Source organism: Moschus berezovskii, chromosome 9 (assembly GCF_049115385.1).
Source record: "Moschus berezovskii isolate FMDL1 chromosome 9, NW_MosBer_1.0, whole genome shotgun sequence".
Lineage (NCBI taxonomy): Eukaryota > Metazoa > Chordata > Mammalia > Artiodactyla > Moschidae > Moschus > Moschus berezovskii.
This window is the reverse complement of record NC_142468.1, coordinates 31,118,645-31,138,046: the sequence shown is the minus strand read 5'-3', so window position 1 is coordinate 31,138,046 and position 19,402 is coordinate 31,118,645. Positions and strand designations below refer to the sequence as shown.

At 36.0% G+C, this 19,402-nt stretch overlaps 1 protein-coding gene across 2 annotated transcripts in view; it reads left to right on the top strand.

The window, feature by feature from the left end:
• Positions 1 to 19,402, top strand: part of PPM1A (protein phosphatase, Mg2+/Mn2+ dependent 1A) — a 41,310-nt gene that overhangs the window by 19,129 nt on the left and 2,779 nt on the right. The window contains exons 1-5 of one of the 2 annotated variants that reach the window (XM_055436231.2): positions 9,010 to 9,190; positions 9,985 to 10,838; positions 12,995 to 13,112; positions 17,276 to 17,384; positions 18,815 to 18,872. In XM_055436231.2, the coding sequence (XP_055292206.1) occupies positions 9,163 to 9,190; positions 9,985 to 10,838; positions 12,995 to 13,112; positions 17,276 to 17,384; positions 18,815 to 18,872 (1,167 nt within the window). In that variant the 5' untranslated portion in view covers positions 9,010 to 9,162. Of the gene's footprint in view, positions 1 to 9,009; positions 9,191 to 9,984; positions 10,839 to 12,994; positions 13,113 to 17,275; positions 17,385 to 18,814; positions 18,873 to 19,402 lie in introns of those variants that run through there. The other variant, XM_088839556.1, reaches the window with a different exon arrangement.

Genomic DNA, 19,402 nt, shown 5'->3' with positions numbered 1-19,402 from the left:
GTCCATCACCAACTCCCGGAGTACACTCAAACTCATGTCCACAGAGTCGGTGATGCCATCCAGCCATCTCATTCTCCGTCGTCCCCTTCTCCTCCCGCCCCCAACCTTTCCCAGCATCAGAGTCTTTTCCAGTGAGTCAACTCGTCTCATGAGGTGGCCAAAGTATTGGAGTTTCAGCTTTAGCATCAGTCCCTCCAATGAACATCCAGGATTGATCTCCTTTAGAATGGACTGGTTGGATCTCCTTGCAGTATAAGGGACTCTCAAGAGTCTTCTCCAACACCACAGTTCAAAAGCATCGATTCTTCGGCGATCAGCTTTCTTCACAGTCCAACTCTCACATCCATACATGACCACGGGAAAAACCATTGCCTTGACTAGACGGACCTTGGTCGGCAAAGTAATGTCTCTGCTTTTTAATATACTATCAAGGTTGGTCATAACTTTCCTTCCAAGGAGCAAGCGTCTTTTAATTTCATGGCTGCAATCAGCATCTGCAGTGATTTTGGAGCCCAAAAAAACAAAGTCAGCCACTGTTTCCACTGTTTCCCCTTCTGTTTGCCATGAAGTGATGGGACCAGATGCCATGATCTTCGTTTTCTGAATGTTGAGCTTTAAGCCAACTTTTTCACTCTCCTCTTTCACTTTTATCAAGAGGCTCTTCAGTTACTCTTCACTTTCTGCCATAGGGTGGTGTCATCTGCATATCTGAGGTTGTTGATATTTCTCCCAGCAATCTGTGATTTCGGCTTGTATTTCATCCAGCCCAGCATTTCTCATGATGTACTCTTCATATAAGTTAAATAAGCAGGTGACAATATAGCCTTGACATACTCCTTTTCCTATTTGGAACCAGTCTGTTGTCCCATGTCCAGTTCTAACTGTTGCTTCCTGACCTGCATACAGGTTTCTCAAGAGGCAGGTCAGGTGGTCTGGTATTCCCATCTCTTTCACAATTTTCCACAGTTTATTGTGATCCACACCGTCAAAGGCTTTGGCATAGTCAATCAAGCAGAAATAGATGTTTTTACATATATATATATATATAATGTTTAACTGAATCATTTTACTGTACACCTGAAGCTAACACAACATTGTAAATCAATTCTGTGTGTCTGTATGTGTTTGTGTTAGTCACTCAGTCATGTCTGATTCTTTGTGACCCCGTGGACTGTAGCCCACCAGGCTACTCTGGCCATGGAATTCTCCAGGCAAGAATATTGGAGTGGGTGACCATTCCCTTCTCCAGTGATCTTCCTGACCCAGGGATCAAATCCAGGCCTTTCACATTGCAGGCGGATTCTTTACTGTCTGAGCCACCAGGGAAGCTGTAAATCAACTATACTCCAATAAAGTTAAAATATTTTTTAAAAACGAAAATGAAAATTTAGACAAAACATGCCACAATAAAAACAAAAATAAATGGGCTGGCCTCAGACTTCTTTGCAATGTCAGATGATAGGTAATAATGAAGTGTAATACCTGTAAATGCTAAGGATAAAGAAATCTAGATCCTGCAAACTTGGCATTTATTATGAAGATAATTGAAAGATATTATCAAATATACCAGCACTAAAAAGGGGTATTATACATGTACCATTCCTATAAAATCTGTGTAAGGACAGGTTAATGCTATCAGGATATTAATCGAAACGAGAAACTCATGGGATACGTCCCAGTTATATACTGGGCTTTGTGGTAGGCAAAATATACTAATAAAAAAGTCAAAGGTTGAAATTTTAATATCAGACAAAGGCAGGCATAAATAAAATAAGAGGATGAGCATCTTTTTTTAATTCTTGAAGGTGTTGTCTGAAATGATAATTTACACATTTATGTGCTATAAATATTTTTATGCCAAATAATGACAGAAAACATCAAAAATTCTATATGCTTAAACCAAGACTATATATTATATTCAACCACACTTTAAGCATTAAAACTCAAGTATTTTTTGGATTATATATTGAAAAACAGAAGCTTTATAGCTTTTCCTAACACCCTCCTACACACCTCACCCTGGGGACTGAAAACAAAAGAAAAAGGAACAAATGATACCATATTATTTGACTTTAATACGACAAAACAGTAGGTAGCCTCTCTCTTTTTTCCATCAGAAAGTCGGGTGTACTCTTTCTATTCCGTTCCGTCGCTCAGTCGTGTCCGACTCTTTGCGACCCCGTGGACTGTAGCCTACCAGGCTTCTCCATCCATGGGATTCTCCAGGCAAGAATACTGGAGTGGGTTACCATTTCCTTCTCCAGGGGATCTTCCCAACCCAGGGATTGAACCCAGGTCTCCCGCATATTAGCAGAGTTTTATTATTTGCATCTGCTTTTTTCTTTGGAGTTCTTTTATTGTGTTTGTTGAAGGACTGCTGTGTGCTCCATACTGAAGGAGCTGATCCAGGGTATTCGAAGGAGTCTCTCCTGAAGACTTAATACTTGAATTAATATCTAAAAATGAGTAAGAGGGAAGGATTGGCTTTTTAAGTAGAGGGAGTGGCATTTATTTGTTATTTTGAAGGAAGGAACAGGTTAAAGTGCCAGGTACTTTAAGAAAGCCATATGATTGGAGTAGAGAATGTTGTTGGGGTGGTGTGGTTATGGAGTGGGGAGGATTATGAAGCAAGGTTAAGTCTGGAAAAGGTTGATGAACTCCTGACCATTCAGGGATTTCATGTGAGCCATAGTAAGCAGTTCATTATCCCCCCTAAAAAGAGGTTCAGTTCAGTCGCTCAGTCATGTCTGACTCTTTGCAACCCCAAGAATCACAGAACACCAGGCCTCCCTGTCCATCACCAACTCTTGGAATTCACCCAAACTCATGTCCATCGAGTCGGTGATGCCATCCAGCCATGAGAGGATAGTCATTGAATAACTTCAATGAATGATATAGTGAAACTTGTATTATCTTTTTCTTCCACTCTTATTCATATATAATTGACATACAGTACCATGTAAGTTTAAGGTGTACAGCATAATGATTTGACCTACATACATCATGAAATGATTACCACAGTGATCATGTTTAGCGGAACATATGTCATCTCAGTTCAGTTCAGTTGCTCAGTCATAGCTGACTCTCTACGACCCCATGAACTGCAGCACGCCGGGCCTCCCTGTCCATCACCAGCCCCCGGAGTTTACTCAAACTCATGTCCATTGAGTCAGTGATACCATCCAACCATCTCACCCTCTATCGTCCCCCTTCTCCTCCCACCCTCAATCTTTCCCAGCATCAGGGTCTTTTCAGATGAGTCAGTTCTTTGCATCAGGTGGCCAAAGTATTGGAATTTCAGCTTCAGCATCAGTCCTTCCAATGAGTGAGTATTCAGGACTGATTTCCTTTAGGATGGACTGGCTGGATCTCCTTGCTAGATTCAAACAAAGAAAAAAATTTTTTTGGGATAAGAACTTTTAGGATTTACTATCTTAACAACATATATATATATATATATATATATATATATATGCATATAACACACAGCAGCATTCATTATATTAATCATGTTGTACCTTACATCCCTAGTACTTATTTATCTTGTAACTCTTAAGATTGTATCATTTGACTGCCTTCATCCAGTTCCCTTTCTTACCACTCCTAGTAACCACAAATATGATCGTTTTTTATGAGTTTGTTTTTTTGTTTTGGGGTATTTTGTCTTATTTTGTGTTGTTTTGTTTAAAATACAATTGACCTATAACACTATGTTGGACTTTTGTGGTGGTTCAGATGGTAAAGTATCTGCCTGCAGGGCAGGAGACCCAGGTTCAATCCCTGGATTGGGAAGATCCCTTGGAGAAAGAAATGGCAACCCACTACAGTATTCTTGCCTGGAAAATTCCATGGACAGTGGCGCCTGGCTGGCTACAGTCCATGGGGTCACAAAGAGTCAGACACAACTGAGCACACACTCCCTTGAAGAATAATGGATTGAGAGATAATGATAGCTTGAAGACTACAGTGTTAGAGAAAAAACTGGGCAGATTTGAAAATCTATGTAAATAATATATCTAAAATATATTTAAAATAATATAAGTAGTACAGTCCATGGAACTTGATGATGGACTGATGGGAGATGAAATAGAAACGTCAAAGGTATGTCCCTGATTTCTATTCATTTTGATGAATGATGGTGACATTCACTGGCAAAAGCTGTGAAAGAAAAAAAAAAAATAGATGCATAAAGGTACCTCAGGAGCCAGCATAGAGTGAGAAGAGAACCTAGATCTAAGCCTTGAATGCTTATATTTAATGGCTTGAGAGATGAAGATGGGCCTGCAAAGGAGACATGGATGGAAGAGCTAGGAGTAGGAGGAAAGCTCAGAGTGTGTAGCATCTTGAAAAGCCAGTGGGAACAGTGTTTGAAGAGGGAATATTGTGTTGATTGCTGCTGTGAGCAGCCAGCCAGATGTCCATTGGATTAAGTTTGGAGGAACTTGTTTTGGTGGAATGGCCAGACAACAGTTTGGAGCGGCAACACTTTTAAAAAGAGTCTTAACTGTAGAGAAAGATGCAGGAGGTAGCTAAAGGGATTGAGTCACCTAAATACTTACTTTTAATGGGTAACATTTGAGTGTCTTTAAAAGTTGTACTGCGGTAGGAAGGGAGAGGTTGAATATAAAGTAATAAAAGGAGTCAAAGAGAATAATAGTGTTGGGTTCCTGAGAAGACATATAAGTCGTATAAGATTCCTTTAAAGCCTAGTTTCCAAAACTATAATAGAAGGATTTAACTTAAGTGAGAGGATGGAGTACTCTAATATAAGAGAAAGGTCTGAGGATAGGATGGGTACATACGTGGGTGGGTTTGTATGTTTGGAATCAAAATGAGGAAAGAACCTCTGAGCTCTAAAAGAATTCCTTGAAGTGATCTCATTTATTGGTTTTCTGTTTATTGTTTTAACTGTGGTATCTAGCTGTTCATTGTCTCTATTGAAAATTTTAGTTCACTAATTGTCTTTCATTTCCATGAACCTACTTTCAGAGTGGTTTGTTTCTTTTTGCTTTGGCTGACAGCCTGCAATTGTTTTACTCATTCAGTGTCATCTCATAAATTGATGGGTGTTTTCTGGTTTGGAGCTAATGGATACTGAGTTCAGCATCCTCCCCTCCTGCCCATTCCTACCTTTAACTTCTGAATCTTTAAAAATATATCTTCTTATTGTTCTTTTCTTCTTAATATATTTTATTTAGCTTGAGTATTTGAGATTGGCATTGCCAGAAACTGCGATTAGTGCACTATTGTTTGCTGTTAGTCCCAAAAATAAAAAGAGATTTCTTGCTTTTCTCCCTTTATTTTCTCTTCTTCTTTACCTCTTCTCTCTTTTTTTGGTCATTTACCCTTGGTAGTTTGGAAATTTAGCAAATTATATAGAGTAGTCACAGGAAAAAATGACACTAAGAGAAGTTTCTGCTTTCTTTGGTGACTGTCTTCCATGCCTGTCTGCCTTTTATGTTGTCTTTTTAAAGCCTACATTTTAGCCTACTAATTTTATTTAGTCAACTCTGAGCACATGTTAGGTTGCATCACAACACTATCATTAATAGCCAATCTGAACATTTCAATACAAAGTACTATGACAGTTACTTCAGTTCAGTTCAGTTGCTCAGTCGTGTCCGACTCTCTGCGACCCCATGAATCACAGCACGCCAGGCCTCCCTGTCCATCACCAACTCCCGGAGTTCACTCAAACTCATGTCCACAGAGTCGGTGATGCCATCCAGCCATCTCATTCTCTGTCGTCCCCTTCTCCTCCCGCCCCCAACCTTTCCCAGCATCAGAGTCTTTTCCAGTGAGTCAACTCGTCGCATGAGGTGGCCAAAGTATTGCAGCTTCAGCTTTAGCATCAGTCCTTCCAGTGAACACCCAGGATTGATCTCCTTTAGAATGGATTGGTTGGATCTCCTTGCAGTCCAAGGGACTCTCAAGAGTCTTCTCCAACACCACAGTTCAAAAGCATCAATTCTTTGGCGATCAGCTTTCTTCACAGTCCAACTCTCACATCCATACATGACCACGGGAAAAACCATAGCCTTGACTAGACGGACCTTGGTTGGCAAAGTAATGTCTCTGCTTTTTAATATACTATCTAGGTTGGTCATAACTTTCCTTCCAAGGAGTAAGTGTCTTTTAATTTCATGGCTGCAATCAGCATCTGCAGTGATTTTGGAGCCCAAAAAAATAAAGTCTGACACTGTTTCCACTGTTTTCCCATTTATTTCCCATGAAGTGATGGGACCAGATGCCATGATCTTTGTTTTCTGAATGTTGAGCTTCAAGCCAACCTTTTCACTCTCCTCTTTCACTGTCATCAAGAGGCTTTTGAGTTCCTCTTCACTTTCTGCCATAAGGTTAGTGTCATCTTCATATCTGAGGTTATTGATATTTCTCCCAGCAATCTTCCAGCTTGTGCTTCTTCCAGCCCAGCATTCCTTATGATGTACTCTGCATATAAGTTAAATAAGCAAGGTGACAATACACAGCCTTGACGTACTCCTTTTCCTATTTGGAACCAGTCTGTTGTTCCATGTACAGTTCTGACTGTTGCTTCCTGACCTGCATACAGGTTTCTCAAGAGACATTACTTATATATAATTTCTGATAAGTATTATTTTTATATAACTGCTTCACCAGGCTTCTGCAAATTATTCAGAATTCAAGGAGGTAAGATTTCTAAATGGTTTTTAGTATGTGAAACTCCAGACACAAAATTATTAATTTGTTAATAATTATTATTGTATTTTTGCATTTGCAGTAGAGCTGGACCTAACATTTTATCATATGATTGACTTGGTTTGTTACATTTTTACATTCCTAATATATATTTTTTCAAAAGTTTCAAAGAATTATTTGGTAGTTTCATGTGTATATTTAGAAAATAACTACTGGACTTTTCTATAAAAGCATAAGGTCCCTATTAGGTAATAACAGAATCTAGATTGGCTCTGTAGTAATAATTAAGTAGTTTCCATTTGCAGAGTTCCTCATTTTTGCTATACTAAATGTAACTACTTTGCACCCATTACCTCATTTAAACTTTTGCAGCAACATTCAGAGGTAAGTGTTAATATGCCCACTGTACAGATGAAGAAAGACTGCTAGATTAGTGATAACAAGTTTCTTTAAGTATACTCTTGTCCAACATTATTCACAGGGAGTGATTCCAGGAGCCCCTGTGGATACCAAATGTGTGGATGCTCAAGTCCCTTCTGTAAGTGTAGTACAGTGAATATGGTGAGGCCTCCATGTTCATGGATGTGAAACCCGAAGATATGGAGGGTCGGCTGTAACCCCTCCAACCTCCCCTTTAGCCTCGCTAAAGGAATTGAGGTACAGAGATGAGGCAACTTGCTGTTGACCTTCAGCAGATGATTTAACCTCACCACAGCTCTATCATCTTTTATCTTCCTATCTAATCTAATCTAATCTAATCTTCCATCTCTCTAATCTTTACCAGTGGTACACAGATGCCTAGGTTGCAATCCTGCTGTGGAAATTCTAATTTTTTTTAATTTTGATTTTTTTCTAAAGGTCCACAGATAAGTTCTTTTGTACAATCATGACCAAGACTATTGCCTTAGTAGTAAATGGTGCTTTAGAGTGAGGCAGACTTGAATTTGAGTACTAATTCCCCTAAATTTTTCTGATGAGTGATATTGGCCAAGTTTTTAATCTCAGTAAATTTCATCTAAAGTATGCTCAGCAGATCTATGAGATGCACTGAAAACTGCCATGCCTGCAGCTGGCTGGCACTGGTCAACAGAAAGGGCTCAATCTTCTCCACAATGCCTGACTGCACATCGCACAACCAGTACTTCAGAAGTTGAATAAATTGGGCCTCATCCGCCACATTCAGTTGACCTCTCACCAACCACCACTTCTTCAAGCATCTTGACAACTTTTTGCAGGGAAAATAGCTTCCACAATCAGCAGGAGGCAGAAAATGCTTTCCAAGAGTTGATTGAATCCCCAAGCATGGCTTTTTCATTATTATTTATTCGTTTTTGACTGTGCTGGGTCTTCATTGATGTGTGGGCTTTTCTCTAGTTGCGGAGAGCAGAAGCTACTTTCTAGTTGCAATGTGGGGGCTTCTCATTGTGGTAGCTTCTCTTGTGGAGCACAGGCTCTAGGGTGCACAGGCTTCAGTAGGTGGGTCACATGGGCTCAGTAGTTGCAGTTTCTGGGCTTTAGAGCACATGGACTTAGTTGCTCCGAGGCGTGTGGGATCTTATCGGATCAGGGATCGAACTCATGTCTCCTGCGTTGGCAGGCAGATTCTTTACCACTGAGCCACCAGGGAAGCCCCCAAGCATGGATTTTTGCACTACAAGAATAAACAAACATTTCCTGTTGGCAAAAATGTTTTTTGTAATGGTTTCTATTTTGATTAATAAGGATGTGTTTGAGCCTGGTTACAATGATTTCAAATTCAAGGTTTGAAACCACAATTACTTTTTCATCAACCTAATAGAAATTGAACATTATATTATAATCTCACAGTTTTGTTGAGAATAAATTGAAGTAACGCAAAACTTAGAATGATTTAGAGTTCATCTTACACATTGTCTGCTATTAAGATGTCATTACTGTTGTATCTTTTGTCCCATCAAAACACTCACCCTTGCCATATTGTGTATTGATTTGATGAATACCACCTTAAGAAAGGAATAATGGCTAGTTTTCATTATTTAACTTCCATTAGTGGAACTGTAATGGAAGTGGACAAGTAGGCAGGAGATCATTTTATCATACTAATCAGCCAGACTTCTCTGCTGTGTATTAGTTTGGCCTTAGTAGGATAAAGGAGGAGGGAGAGGTTGCTGGGAAATGTTCCTGAGTTGTTTCTCTTCTTCCTCTTTCTCTTCCCATCTTCTTTTCAGAGCTTAGCATCATACTATCACAAATTCCCAATTTCCTAAGTTCATCCTAATTTACCTAGGTAGTTTCCCAACTCCTCCCCGTCTCTCTTCACCTTCATTAAATTTCATTCTATGCTTCTTTCAGATTGCATTCAGTTGTGACTCATTTGCTGATTTGGACCCCAAGTCTCTACATTCCTAGGCTATTATTCAAGTAAAGTGAAGTGAAGTGAAGTCGCTCAGTCGTGTCTGACTCTTTGCGACCCAATGGACTGTAGCTTACCAGGCTTCTCGGTCCATGGAATTTTCCAGGCAAGAGTACTGGAGTACGTTGCCTTTTTCCTTCTCCAGGGGATCTTCCCAACCCAGGGGTCGAACCCGGGTCTCCCGCACTGCAGGCAGACGCTTTACCATCTGAGCCACCAGGGAAGCCCAAGGCCAATCTAAATCCTGAACACTGTCTTCCTGCCTTGTAACCCCATTCCAAGCCAGGGGTTTTAGCTTTTGATTATTGGGAAAGGTTAGCCGAACTTTCAGACTTGTCGACAGTGCTGTCCTAGACCTTTTGATCTCCTTTACTGTTTATACCGAGTGATTATAAAGTGCTATAATAATGCTATGTGTTAGTACCACTAGGTTAGGTTACAGTAGATGAATTTTGTTATATGTGTGTATAATAGCTTTGCAGCTTGAAAATTGAGGCTGAACCACTTACAGTAATTTAATAACTTATTGGCTTATCAAAGACTGAAAAACCTATGGAAAACGTAGAATTTTGAGCTAGAATTTAAAGGACGGGTATACTTACTTATATAAGGAAGGAAGAAAGGCGGGAAATCCCAGTTAAGGGCGCTGACATGAGGAAAGGCTTAAGGGAAGGAGCATGCAAATTTGGATCATTGTAAGTAGATCTGTTTGTTTGTTTTACTTTTTCAGAGGGTTCATGTAGTAGGAATAAAACTAGATATTTGGAACCAAACTTTGGAAAATCCTGAATACTCAACTAAGATATTTAAGTTTTCTTTGTATTTCCTTCACTCTTAAAAAAAGGTTGTTGGATATGTATTGATAGTTTGTTTATAAGATAGTTATTAACTTTTTTGTTTCTCTTCCTTTGCAGACCTAGAGAATCAAGACATAATGGGAGCATTTTTAGACAAACCAAAGATGGAAAAGCATAATGCCCAGGGGCAGGGTAATGGGTTGCGATATGGGCTAAGCAGCATGCAAGGCTGGCGAGTTGAAATGGAGGATGCACATACTGCTGTGATCGGTTTGCCAAGTGGACTTGAAACATGGTCATTCTTTGCTGTGTATGATGGGCATGCTGGTTCTCAGGTTGCCAAATACTGCTGTGAGCATTTATTAGATCACATCACCAATAACCGGGATTTTAAAGGGTCTGCAGGAGCACCTTCTGTGGAAAATGTAAAGAATGGAATCAGAACAGGTTTCTTGGAGATTGATGAACATATGAGAGTTATGTCAGAGAGGAAACATGGTGCTGATAGAAGTGGGTCAACAGCTGTGGGTGTCTTAATTTCTCCTCAACATACTTATTTCATTAACTGTGGAGACTCAAGAGGTTTACTTTGTAGGAACAGGAAAGTTTACTTCTTCACACAAGATCACAAACCAAGTAATCCGCTGGAAAAAGAACGAATTCAGAATGCAGGTGGTTCTGTAATGATTCAGCGTGTGAATGGCTCTCTGGCTGTGTCGAGGGCCCTTGGGGACTTTGATTACAAATGTGTCCATGGAAAAGGTCCTACAGAGCAGCTTGTTTCACCAGAGCCTGAAGTTCATGATATTGAAAGATCTGAAGAAGATGATCAATTCATTATTCTTGCATGTGATGGTATTTGGGATGTCATGGGAAATGAAGAGCTCTGTGATTTTGTAAGATCCAGACTTGAAGTCACTGATGACCTTGAGAAAGTTTGCAATGAAGTAGTCGACACCTGTTTGTATAAGGTAGCTAGACTTTTTTTTTTTTTAAGACGAAATGATTTTATGGCATCTTAATTACTACTCTAGTATAAAATCATCTTAGAGCCTATAGCTCAGAAATAAGTTTTTGGTACAGTTGCAGGATACTTTTCATCAGTTACGAAAATAATACAGGAATACTTCTTAGAAATAAATTATCCAGTTACCATAAATGCAAGAGTTATAATCTGGATGTTTAGTCTTTTTTAGTAACCATAATTACTTGAGTTTTTTTGATATTATGGAATATTATCAAAGGTAAAAAGACTGTATCAAAGTGAATGTTTTCAAAAGGGGAATGGGGAGAGTTAAGCCTCATTGTCTATAAATGAAAGGCATTTTAGAATTTTAATATTTTATTTTACCATGTGATATCTCAGTATATTTATGGAAATACTTTGAGACTGGTCTAATGAATCCATAGCACCAACAAAGGGGATTTAGTGATGATTTGGTGTTATGTAATATAAATAGCCTTGGACATGGAGTCAGAAGAACTCGGTATGAGACTGTGTATGACTTCAGGTAAGCTCTTTAAACTGTCTGGAAAATCAGTTTCTTTAATTGTTCAAGAGAGAGATATTACCCTGTCTTATGGGTTTGTCTGGATAATCAAATGGGATTGTGTAGAGCAACAGAAGGTTCTGCAGACTTAAGAGTCAGACATGGAATCAAATCTTACCTCTGTTACTTTTGTACTGTACAGTCTTGAACAAATTGTTCATCCTCTCTCAGCTATTTGAAAGAAGAAAATAGTACCTAATTCATAAGACTGGGGAATGAAATTAATGCGCTAATGTATACAAATAAATATGCTGCTCCCTTTTTAAGAGAAGTTTAAAATGTCACACAATTTAGTTGTTTAGTTGCAGCACTAATGCTGGAATCCAAGCCCTTGACTTGGGTGCAGTGTTCTTTCTACCACAGTGTTGTATTTTGTCAATAATGCTTACTTAATTCTTTGTGGGTTTTCTTTTGTTCGTTTAAAAAATACTGATTTTTTAAAACTTCGGAGGCTATATATTTGATTTTCTTTTAAAACTCAGAAATAGTAAGTCAACATAATACTGTTTGTAGTTTTATATGCACAACTGCCAGCTATACTTAAAATCTTAATTAAAAATCAGGTTTATGTAACATCCAGCACAAATCAAGTTTATGTAACATCTAACAAATAGGTTAAAATCAATAGAACAACAACTTGATAGTGCACGCTGTTAATTTCTGAATTTAGGAGGAACAAAACAATGATGCTTATGTTCTTTGTCCCTTTTAGTATATAAAAGGGACAAAGTAGCATTCCTTAGGTTTATCCTTTAGCACTTGAGAATTAAATACTTTGTTAACTAAATTAAAAGCTGTTTTCTTAAGAGACTTACCAGATTCAGATCTTAGTAAATTATGACTCAGATTCCACTTTATCTGTCCTGCATTATGCTCTATAGAAGGTAACTCCCAGTTATTATTAATAATAGGAAAAGGAAGTCTGATTTTTAGGGAGGCCAAAAGTGATCCAAGTATTCTAATTGTAGTATTTTGAATATGTAGGTGTCTTTAAATGAATGTACTTCCTAAAAGTTAAGCCTTTTTTAAAAAATTATGAAAGTTAAAAGTTGGTTTATAAACTATATATATGTCGTTTTATTTCTAATTCCATATTTCTACTTATTATGAAGCAAATCAGTTAGTCCCACAATTTATTTTAAATGTAAATTTTTCAGGTATATGTGTAACTACAGATGAAATCATGTTGTTAAGAATATCACTAGAATTTTCTACCTTGTTGAATTTAATGTATATGTGTATGTATATTTATGTTAGGTATTACTTCATGTTAAGTAGGCCACCAGTAAATGTTCAGAAATATTTATTTTATAGAACTTTAAAAAATTATTGTTGCAGTGGAGTTTAACCTGTAGTGTTTCTTTCCTGTCTTTTGGAGTGTTGGCTATTCTATATACCATAGATACTATATATGTATTTGGGGGGTGCCCTTCCACATGTACATATATATTTTTCTCCCCTTATGAACAATATATATTTTCACTAGAACAAGTATAATTGGCCTGGCTGTAAAGGTTCTCAAGGCTTTGAAGAGCAAAAAGGAAACAAAATGTTTTCTCAAACTTTTTTCTTCCCAGGGAAGTCGAGACAACATGAGTGTGATATTGATCTGTTTTCCAAATGCACCCAAAGTATCGCCAGAAGCAGTGAAGAAGGAGGAAGAGTTGGACAAATACCTGGAAAGCAGAGTAGAAGGTGGATCATTTAACAAAAAATAAGTAGCTTTATTAAAGAAAAACCTCAGCATAATCAAACTTTTTAACATGTTAACTTTTAGATCTTTACGTACGTGACTTCGACATTTGGTGTTTAGTGTACAGAAGTGGGAAAGGGCATTTCTGTAGTAGCTGTTGAGGTATTTTGTTACTGTCCTATTACAGTTATATTAGAAATAACAAGTATGGCCCAGTACATTCTGTTCAGGATACTTGGTAAAGTGTGTGTATGCTTTCAAATTCTTGATTAATTCACTGGCATGAATAATTTTATGCCAGGAAAGTCTGATTTATGGTTTATTATAAGTAGATTATTTATGATGGTGATAGTTTGAATGCCATCTTATGTGTAAAGCTGTTTATGAATTTAACATCTTTGGGACTTTTAAAATAAGAACTTGAAGATCATAGCCTGGTTATTAATACCTTTCATGTGCCACAGCTTTTAAAAATTTATTTTAAACTATTTTAAAGCTTCTTGCCTAAGCCATAAACTGCCTCACCTAGACAACATAAACCTGAATAGAAGACATACTAGGTCTCTACCTGGCAGAAATGTAAATGCTGAATAAAATCAAGAAATTAAGTTGGAAATTACAGAAGTGTATTTATCATAATTCTGCAGATTACCTTGAGACAATTAGAAAGGCATTTGTAACTCTCAAGTGTGATGCCTTCAAATATTTGAAAAATGTTAAAATAATTATTGATGTAGCTGCTATTTTGGTATAAATATTAAGTATCCCCAGAGAATTACAATTTATTGCATATATGCAATAAACAGGTAGATTATGCAGTTTCTTTAAGCAGGAAAAACTTGACATGCCTATGATAGTGTTAAAATGCATTTTTTGGGGGGAGCTCCTAATGTTATTACTTAGCACGTTAAAGACCTTTAATAGCATGTAAACATTGATACACTATTAAAGACCTTTAATACCATGTAAATATTGATATTCTATATACTTAAATCCTGTTGTGCCTGCATTATTAAAATTAATATGCACTTTAATTTTGTTTTCTCTCTTTTTACTGTTTGATACCAGTTATAATTAGTCTGGTGTTAGAATGGTGATTGGTTTTGATTTCCAGTACTGTCTTAGAGTTGCTATTTTTTACTTCTCTCCCCTACTTGATAGTGATATATCTATTAATAGTATATATGTAGTATTTAGTATTTCACTTACTGAGCGTACTATTCAGTGAGTTTGTTTCCTCACTATTACCAAGGGTCTTGGAAATTCTTTGTTTTAAATAATTCATTTCAGTATGAGTTATTTATACATAATACAGTAAGAAAATATTTAGAATGCTACCAAGTTATAGCACTTTGGTTCACACTGCTTGTTCTTGGAAAAATACAAAACCTCAAGAGGAATATATATTGGGATATGTTGATATTTATTGGCACTTTAACTTGAGTGTACATGTTTTCTTATTGATTTAAAGAAATACCTACTTTAGTTTTATTTACTAAGAAATGGAGTCAAATTTTAGAAACGAATTGCTGCTTTTCCTCTTTAGTGTGCACTCTTAAGTTTTTGATGCAATTATAAATAATTGCTTTAGATAGGTAATTTTATGTTATAATGTTAAGTTTTATATTGTCTATTATCAAGCAAGAATTGCCATCTGAACAAACTTTACATTAATACTCAGTATTTTGGGTATGCTGAAGTTTTGTTATACTTGTACTGTTCAGTTGCAGATTATTATGTCAGAAATACAATATTCTTTACCAAGGTAGATTTGATGAGACTGCATCTAAATATTACATTAATTAAAATCACTACTATATTTAAAAACATAGAAAGAATGTAGCTATTCGCATTGTAAAAATTTTGTTATGTGTCTTAAAAAGTGATAAATACTGCAGTCAGCTTTTAAAACAGGCACTGAATACCTTTTTCTATTTTTCTTTCTTTAAATACAAACCTTCACTAAATTGCTGTGACCTACTAAACCTCACTTTATTTGCATTGAATACTTTTGGCTTCTCTGTCCACACCACAGAAAAAGACAAAGACTTTTTAACTCTCCTCCTATGATCTACGAAATACTTGACTCTCTAGGGTTGTGAAAAGATGAAACTCATAATTTAAACCATACCACTTAAGGCTGTGGTCCTTCTAAGCCAATTTAAGAGGATACCCGTGTCGTTTATATATTTTTATTTGCTACTGACTGCACAAGCTTTGAAGTTGCTAATTTGGAGATAGCTGATAGGATTTCTCAGACTTGGCAGAGGGAAGTGGGGAGTAACAGCGTATATGAGCATGTGAAATGTAGATCTTTTATACACATATATTCTTTAATAAAAGCATTCAGTCTTTTTACAATTCTAATTGAAATGTATAGTCCAAGAGCAGTTAAAGGAATATTTCTTACAATTTCTTTTTCATTTTTTAAAGCAGAAAGAAGCAAGGCTAGTGTAGTGTTAAATGCTCAGATAGTTTAAATGTATTGTCCCATGTGGAGTAGGAGATATGACTGTTTTTAAAGTCTTATTTTTTTAAAGAACTTGTCTTTCTGTAATTTTCTTCGCAATTAGAATTTCCTAATTTTTATATTTTAACAAAGGAGGTATATAATACATCAAATATAGATGATTCAAGGTAATGTTTTTAGACCTGAAACCATCAATTGAATTTATCATCAGTGTTCATTTATATTGTATCTAGCTATCTGTCCAATAATTGTACTGGCTTAGCAGAGACTGTATGTTAAGTGTATTACAGCTTTAGATTGTGAAATTGTGCAGTTTAGGTAAACATCAAATTCCTTTATTTTTGTACAGCAAATTTCCAGCATTAGAATCATGTAGAATAAATATGCTAGATGTTAAAGATTATACAATAAAGGAACTTGGCAAACCAAATCTGAGATCCTTGCTTTTTGTTCAGATTTAAGACTGGTTTAAAAAAAGAGATGGTAAAATTTGGCCTTAATCCTAAAAAGGACAATTTGAGCCATTTACAGAAGTATGGGTAGCAGCGTCTGTCTTTGAATGCCTTTAATGATGAATTAATATTTTGAAACTTGATCAAAGGATGAAAGATCTTTTCATGTATTGTTGTTTTCAACGGTATTTACAGATTGAGAACTAGAATGATATCCAATGATAACAAAGAAAATTTCTTAGTGTAAATAATGGAAAACAAAAAATTGAACATATAACCACAGATACTCTTGGCATGATCTTATGTTTAGAATAAATATGCTAAAACTCCAGGTAAAGACTTCTTGGACTTAAAGTGAATAATCTGAGCACTCTTTAAGTTGTCTGTGCGTAATGGGTTGGTATTCTGTGGTATGAATGTCAATATGCATCTGTGTGGCAATACTGTAGATCATATCACTCTCCCATTTAATAACAATGCTTTAAAATTAACAATTTTAAATACAGTTGTATGGTTTATCAAATTTTTTCTTTTAAAAAAACTTATCATGAAATTTAGACTTTTTTCCATTCTGTAGGCTTTGTTCAGATAATCAACAGGAAATGGTATTATATCTGTTTATTGCTTAAAGATACTTTGGACAGAAGTTAAGCTGCGAGTGGTGTTCAAGTGTATGACCTATTCTGCCCATGCTACTTAAGTATCATTTTGTAAATATAAACATGTAAATATGATTTGTGTTAGTGTATCATCAGTAAATCCCACATACTTTCAGGGTTTCTTTTTTCTTTTTTAAGATCTTGAAATTGTTTATTTTTTTTTAATCTGTGTATTGTATTTTCAGGGAAAAATTCAGGAAACATGTTTCCAGTCTGATTAGAGGAGTTAATCTCCTCGGAAGTAACTAGCTGGCATCTTAAGAGGAATATCCTCATATGTACACACGTATCCCTGATTATGTAATATATTGATTTTAATATGAAAATTTTTTCACATTTTTATCTTGTTTATATTTGGTCTTTGAAGTTAATCTGGAAAGTATTGTCTCTCTTGTATCATTTTGTACATCCTTTTGTCATCAGTTTTCAAAGTTCAATTTGATTTTTTTTTCCTTGTCCTAGTTTAGAAAATCTCAGATGTGGTATATGCCGTCTTTAAAAACCTAAGTTATCTTTGTTTCATTTTATTATTATTATTATTAAACTTGAATAACACTTACAAAAAAAGTACTTCTGATTCCCAGAAATCATAAAGAAGCAGGGGGAAGGCGTCCCTGACTTAGTCCATGTGATGCGCACATTAGCGAGTGAGAACATACCCAGCCTCCCACCAGGGGGTGAACTGGCAAGCAAGTAAGTTACATTTTGAACACTCTTAGCATTTGTCTCAGTACATGAAAATGTTTGGCGTCCATAGGTCAGACAGATCCGTATTTACATAAATTTCTAAAGTGACTTCAGAATGTTTAACTTGTGGTTCATTGTTTTTCAGTGTTAATGATATATGGTGCTTATCTAGAATAGGTATCAGAATATCATTGTAACTAATTATACTGAAGGCTGTCTTCAGTGGAGGCTTGGATTACACTGATTATCTCATATAGTATAAATGAGATAATACAGTAAAAGAAAATTTTAAACTAAAGTACATAGTACTATAAAATTCCAGGTGTTAGTATTATTCCTACTATAATTTGATTTTGTTACTCCCTGGATAACTGAATACCCCATGGATGAGCATCTGTCTCCTTCTCCACTTGGACCAATTTCTCTGTATCTCTGATTTTCCCGATGTTTTTGGTTGTCGATGATGGTTGCTTGGGTTTTGGTGTGAAGGAAGATAGGTAGATGCATTTCTTGTTTTTTTCTCTTTGCAATTTAGCTCATAGAACTGGACTTAATCTGTGTTAAATATTAACCTTACATCTATGTAAACTGCAGTGGAGACTTTACACAGTTCTACAATTCAAGGCTTAAGACATTTTTACCTCATATCCATGTAATTGATCTATAAAGATATATTGACAAATCTCCTTGTTTCTCTACTTGTTCTGTGAGTGTAGCCATGTTTTTAAAAATTTCATGTAATTGTTCAAAACTTCCTGTTTGAAGCATTTATATCTTTAAAATTGTTTCTTCCAATAAGATATTTTGTGAAATTATTGAATATAAAATTGCTTCAAGTCAGTTTTGGAAGTAGGGAGGCTATAACTTAGAAGTACCACTGCTGATTCTTATTTTTAATAAAATATTATTCAAAAAGTAATTACTAGACTTGCCAGGGAAATGTCATATTTGACATTTCAGTTTTAATAGAGCTTTTTTAAAGGGGCATTATGAAAAGCAGAAACCTGTATGTAAAATATCTAAATTATTTTACTGTAACAGATGTCGAAGTTATATCTACTTCAAAACATTCAACTCTTAACCAAAATATATTAATATCATTTCTTAAGAAATGTATCATCATTTTTGACTTATAAAAACTAAATGCCAGTTCAAATAGATATAGACCATATAGACTGATTTTTTTTTTCCAAGCCATGACTTTTTTCTTCTATTAATTGTATTAGTAGAATGGTACATTTTAGAATAAATTCTCCTCTACTTTAACAATAAGGGCCCAAATATCTTAAGATAAGGCTCAGTTATTGACAGTAAGAAATATAAGTAAAATAATTTGTGAATGATTATCCTTGACATTTTAATGAACACCTGACTGTGAGTTGTTAAGAAGTCTTGTGCTCTGATTTAATTTTCTGTATTTTTGTTTCTAAATTTAGGAGGAATGTAATCGAAGCTGTTTACAATAGACTGAATCCATACAAAAATGATGACACCGTAAGTAACATTTTAGCTCCTTCTGCTTTCCCTTCCCTTCCACTCTAAATGCATATCCTTCCTACCTGTTTTTGCAGAACTGTTTATTGCACCCCTTCTCTTACACACACCCTTGATTGATTGCTCTGAACTCTGCCTGCATCACAGTTCTAGTGCTTGAGGACATTAATCATGGTGAGTGGCCATTTAACTCAAACAGGAGGAAAGTCCCTTTTAATTATTTTTTTAAGCTTCTTCAAGCAATCAACTTCAGAAGTTTTTTTCCCACTAAATACTTTTTTGAAGTTGGGAGTATCTCTGCTCAGTTTCTTGAATTAATTCTGAGTTTTGTAAGCAGCTACAACAGAACCTCAGAATGCCCATCTCCATTAATACCCATTCTTTGCCAGGAACCCTACACATTTCATTTAAATACTAAAGTAGAGAATTCTGTTTATATAAAGATGTTTAGAATGCTGAATTCTCCAATTAGGGCTTCCCTGGTGTCTCAGCAGTAAAAAAAAGTCCTCCTGCCAATGCAGGAGATGCAG